Source organism: Rosa chinensis, chromosome 1, assembly GCF_002994745.2.
Source record: "Rosa chinensis cultivar Old Blush chromosome 1, RchiOBHm-V2, whole genome shotgun sequence".
NCBI lineage: Eukaryota > Viridiplantae > Streptophyta > Magnoliopsida > Rosales > Rosaceae > Rosa > Rosa chinensis.
In genome coordinates this window covers 16,498,799-16,503,964 of record NC_037088.1, presented here as the reverse complement: position 1 = coordinate 16,503,964, position 5,166 = coordinate 16,498,799, and the positions used below count along the sequence as shown (strand labels likewise).

The window sequence follows — 5,166 nt, the reverse complement described above, 5'->3', positions numbered from 1 at the left end:
TGCCGACCTTTTTCTTTCTCTGTTTCTTTTTCCTTGTTTTTTCTTTTTTGAATTACTTTTTTCGATGACATTCTTTTTTGAATTACTTGCACCCACCTTTTGATGATATTTTATGCCTAAAGATTACTTGACCTCTTTTGGTTACTTGACTTCCATTGTAGGGGTTTTTGAAAAGAGATGTCTTAACTGCTTGGTTCGGATAACCAACCAAGATATGACGTTACCATAGCTATTCATATCATGAAGTTTGCCGTCCTTGTCTTGCCTTGGCGTTGTTATAGCCACTTTGGTCATTGTGTTATTTGCCTCTTTTGGTTACTGAAAAAGACGTTCTAAAACAGACATCAAATTGATAAACATGTGCTTTGGGATCTTCATATTTTAAGTTCATTTTATTACCATTTGCAGATGTTAGTCTTTCAGTTGTTTTACTAAAATATTATGTGGCTAGCCGAGTCGAATACTGAGGTGATCAAGCTCAGCTCAATTACTTTTTATCGAGTTTGAGCCGGGTTTAAACTTGAATAATTTTAATAGTTCAGGTTAAATAAACTTGATTTGTCTATGTAATTTGTGCCTTAAGAATTACTAGTTTGACTAAAATATTTACAAAGCTGACTAGACAGCCACCCACATATTATTATTATTATTATAATAATAATAATAATAATAATAATAATAATAAAATAAAAACAAATAAAAATAAATAAATAAATAAATAATAATAAAAATAGAACTAGTGACAACATACACAGAGCAGTATGGATTAAAGATCTCCTCCTTGAGAAGCAAAACGAAACAGGCAAAAGTAGCCTCAAGGGAGGGAGCAGCATCAAGAAAAATATGGAAGGACAATGACATCAAAGGATGTCTGCATAGGGAGACGTAGCAACCAAAATCAGAGAAGAGGAATCAGGTTCCTAGAGTTTGCGTCTACTATGCCAAAAAGGTCTGTTCTGTCGTCTGAACGAACAAAAATATGTCGTCTAGTATGGTGTCGTCTCTTGGGGGCATCAGACGACATAAAAAAATAAAAGTCTTGTGTTGTCTGATGAGTTTTGCATTTTGGGAACATTGTGAGCTGTATCTTTAAAAGCATTCAAACAACAGTTTTGTATTGTCTGATAAACAAAACAACCACAGTATTTTTTAAATACTATTGTGTGAAGCATATTTGCAAGACTTATTTGTGTGGTCTGAATGCCCTTAAATAAGAAATATGAAGACTCGTATGTAGTGTCTTCTCTCATACAACAACAATTAAAGGTTGTGCTAATTTACTTTAAACGACAATTATATGTGGTCGTAAAGAGCATAAGAGGACAATTAAGTGTCGTTCTAGGGTACATACATATGACACTTAAGTGTTGTGTGAAAGGTCTTTTATTAGGTCTTTTATATTGTCTGCAATTGATTCCAACCACACTTATTTGTTGTTATTATACGCTTTAGCCAATACTTTCGTGTAACTTATGTTGTTGTTTTGCCCTTTAGACTACAATTTTCTGTCGTCCCAATGCCAAAAAGACAATAGACTTCTAATTGGTTTTTGTGTTGTTTTTGTTCAACTGCAACCACACATTTTGGTGTGCTTTTGTTGTAGCTTGCAATTTGAGATAACACATTAGTAGTCTCCTGTTACAATTGGTATGCATGCATCTAGAAATTAAAATTGCATATTCATGAAACCACAAAATCCACATCCAAAATCACTCATTGCAATTTCCACTAATCCACCATTATCTCATGTACACAAACCTAATCATGAGCATCAATTCAAAATGGCCCATATCTACTAATCTAAATCTGCAGACAAGTCCAAATGCTTAATGAAGAAAGAATTTCTACTAGACACAAGTTAAATATAGGAACTAGCTAGCTGTACTACTGTATTACACCTGGTGGCTTCCCTTGGGGATCACGTAATCTCCATAATTGTCCCTTGACAGCTTCCTACGCAGAAACATGCATGATTATCACCAAAATAGGGGAGAAACAAAAATAACATGTTAAAAGGAAATCTCAATTAAAATGCTAGTCTTGTAGAAATGAACTAATATAACATGACCAAGCATCTTGGGGTACTCATGTGCTTAGACGAGAAGATATTTTGATGTAATAGTTGCCTATTTTAGTTTCTTATATAGAAATAAACAGGTTCATAACAAAAATGTCTGGAAACTTGGCATAAATTACTGGATACTAATGGTTATAATGGCCAGGACTCATATACAATAGTCAAAACAAGAACAAATGCAGATGTCCACTCAAGAGAAAGATTTTATGTGTGCATATGTGGGTGTAGCAGTCAGCTGGGAGCTAGTTCAACATCTCAGTCCAATTGAAAATGGATGATACCTGAAGAACTCCCTTGGTTGTGAAGTCAAATGCAGTTGACTGTCCTGTGCCATCAATCCAACTTATTATTCGCTGTCTGTGGCTATCTGCACAAATGGAGTCCACGTAAACATAAGCACTTCTAATAAAGGTAAAACGAGAGAGAGACAGAGAGAGAGAGAACCAAAGTAACGTCATTACTACTAAATTCAAGCTAGCCTTTCTATATTAACTAATACTATCAACCTTGAGGTATTTTAATTAACACTTCAGACTAGAGCTTCATTCATGCCTATAACTTTATTCATATAGAATAACTGAAGTGAATGTGGTTCGTTGATCTGATTAGTTGAATAGTGCCCAATAAACATCAATATATTATACCTTGGTTGTAGTCCAAACCATGACCATTGTAGTTGCAAGAATCCCAATACTCCCCAACAGAAAAAATTGGTTTTGCTCCTTCAATATACTCTTTCACATATTTAGCTGCATAACTAATTGAATATTCGGAAACACGGGACTGACTAGAGATGAAGAAAAGAAGAAAAGAAAAAAAAATGGCTTTACAAGGGACTGACTAGAGTTATATGATTTGCTCAGCAATAATGACTAGTTTGCATCTGGATGGGTATACTTAATATGACTACTGTAAATTATGACTCGAGAAACTATAAAGAATTTTTTTTTTCTCCAACTAAATTGTAACTTGTATCTTTAATTCAACGAAATTGAGTGACTTTAAACTGATGAGATGAGAACAACATGTCTATTGGGAGAGAAGAAAGAGCCAAAGCATTCTCGTCACCCATTTTCATGACATAAAAAGGAACCGTCACTGGTGAGTATGATGGAAACGAAAAAGAGTGGCACAACTGCATAACAATTAAAAAGTATAATTCAGTACATATAGGAGAACTGAGAAGAAAAGAAGGAAAGAGAGACCTACTTTCTAAGTCTGTTTTCAACCACATGCTTCAAATACCTCTCCACAAGCTACCTCCAGTGATTCTTTGAAACCAAAATGTCATCTTCCTACAAACTAAGAAAATCCAACAGGCTAGAGAAATCCCCAAGAACAAAACATTTGTAGAATGATAAAAGTTGCTCTATAGTACAACAGAACTGGTCAGATGCTCCACATTGTAAGTCCGCGGTACCAAAATGACAGTCAAAGTAAGAAGACGTCCTTGAAAAAAAAAACTAGGTGTCCACGTATGTGTTTTGTGTAGGAGTGATAGCTAGAGCATAAACCAGACGTTCTTTTCTTCTCTCTTTGTGATAGGAAACAAAATTTCCGTGGAGAAACTAAACTAGAACAGACTACAGAGATTATTCTCCAAATAAAAAAAATAAAAAAAGAACAGACTACAGAGCAATGGGCAAGATGTCCACTGGATTAATGAACTAAGAAAAGCTATTTACGGCAGCAATCTAAATAAGCAACAGCCTCAACTACCACAATAATTACAGAATAACACTAATAAACAGCAGCACTACGATTTGAAAAGTAGCAAATAGTGGATTACCGTAGGATGATTATTGACCAAAGCAAGAAGATATATGTAAGGAAAAAGAAACAAACCTTTGATGCCAAATTATCAACCTTTTGTTGAAGACTTGAGAGTATCTTTGATTGTTCTTAAGCTTTTGCTCCAGCTCAGAAACATCATGCCTGCAAATGAACTTTGATTAAACAATCATAATGTTACTATATCCCAAATTAAGTAGGTTATCCTAACTACATCAGTTTGGGCTTTACTTTAGATGTTTACTAGCAAAAAGGCCCGCGCGATACTGCGGGTTTCTTGAATTTTATACGTACTAAATTGATCGAGAAGACAACATGTCAGACTCCGAACAATTTTTGAAGGGTCAAAATTGGTTTTCATTTTGGCACTCTAGATATGCAGTTCTGTTGAAGAGAGTACAATATGAATTATTTAGAATACTGATAATAAATAAGGCACTTCCAAAGTTTTAAGCATCTCAATTCTTACACTTGGAAGGTATCTTGAACTTGGAGTAGGGCTTCATAAAACTTGTCTTTGCTTGCGAGGAGCAATCCTTGAGTGGCAAGTCATCCCTCATAGCAATAAAAGAATCGAAGCACCTCCTGGTTGTCCTCCTGAGTTTCCTATAAGACATTCAACAGATTCCCGATATAGCTTAATCTCTGCAAGTTTTATCAAAAATATCATAGTAAGTGCCAAGTATAGTCCCACGCCCACAGAATATAAATAAAGGAAGGAATAATGTACATCATCCTGTAAACATTCCCAAGTAAAATCCAAACACTTTCGAACACTTCTGCACTAAAAACACTTTCGCAATCCAAACCAAATCCAACAATTACAACCCTTTCACAAAGTATGATTAGTACTCCTAATTCAACTCCCACCTCCAACGGTTGCCAGTCGCTAGAATTAAAGCAGGTAGATCTACTGGTTATGGAAGGTCTCTGACTTTGGTAGGTTTATAAATTGCAATTACCAATTACGCAATTCAAACCAAAACCAAACAACACAGGCATGAAGTTCATAATTTCCAATAGATCTTACATCAACTATGCGGTGCAAAAAGAAGAGAGTGTTGGCAGCATTGTTGCCTAGACGCTGCCATCAGGTAAACAATATGCTGTAGAAAAATATCGTGCACAACAGAATCATGGGACTCTTCATCAACTTGAAGCACATAATGCCATCATCAAGTTCTACCTTTCCAAACAGATCAAACCAAAATTTGAATTTACTACTTTCGCAACTAATAGCAAACATAACTAACTCACAGATAAATGATAATTCCTTATCCGTTCTTTCAATCCACCAA

At 35.1% G+C, this 5,166-nt stretch overlaps 1 protein-coding gene across 2 annotated transcripts; it reads right to left on the bottom strand.

Moving 5' to 3' along the window:
* Nucleotides 1-1,683: 1,683 nt before the first annotated feature.
* On the bottom strand, nt 1,684-4,020 carry LOC112184343 (probable alpha-amylase 2). Of its 2 annotated transcripts, none has more exons than XM_040512486.1 (4): nt 3,103-4,020; nt 2,722-2,834; nt 2,359-2,444; nt 1,684-1,953 (listed from the first exon to the last, which is right to left on the bottom strand). In XM_040512486.1, the coding sequence occupies exons 1-4, from the start codon at nt 3,309-3,311 to the stop codon at nt 1,885-1,887; spliced, it is 477 nt and encodes a 158-aa protein (XP_040368420.1). In that variant the 5' UTR covers nt 3,312-4,020; the 3' UTR covers nt 1,684-1,884. The 2 variants fall into 2 exon arrangements, with proteins under 2 accessions (XP_040368420.1, XP_040368421.1); XM_040512487.1 differs by having other exon boundaries at nt 2,722-2,826; nt 3,287-4,020.
* Between the last annotated feature and the right edge of the window lie 1,146 nt (nt 4,021-5,166).

What these genes read in the sequence shown, in the direction of transcription:
- LOC112184343 (XM_040512486.1), bottom strand. Translation starts at nt 3,311, where the DNA reads ATGTGGTTGAAAACAGACTTAGAAAGTAGGTCTCTCTTTCCTTCTTTT. An exon ending in TCTTCTCTCCCAATAGACAT is followed by an intron (nt 2,835 to 3,102) that starts GTTGTTCTCATC and finishes ATATTCAATTAG; the next exon opens with TTATGCAGCTAAATATGTGA. An exon ending in TGGTTTGGACTACAACCAAG is followed by an intron (nt 2,445 to 2,721) that starts GTATAATATATT and finishes CCATTTGTGCAG; the next exon opens with ATAGCCACAGACAGCGAATA.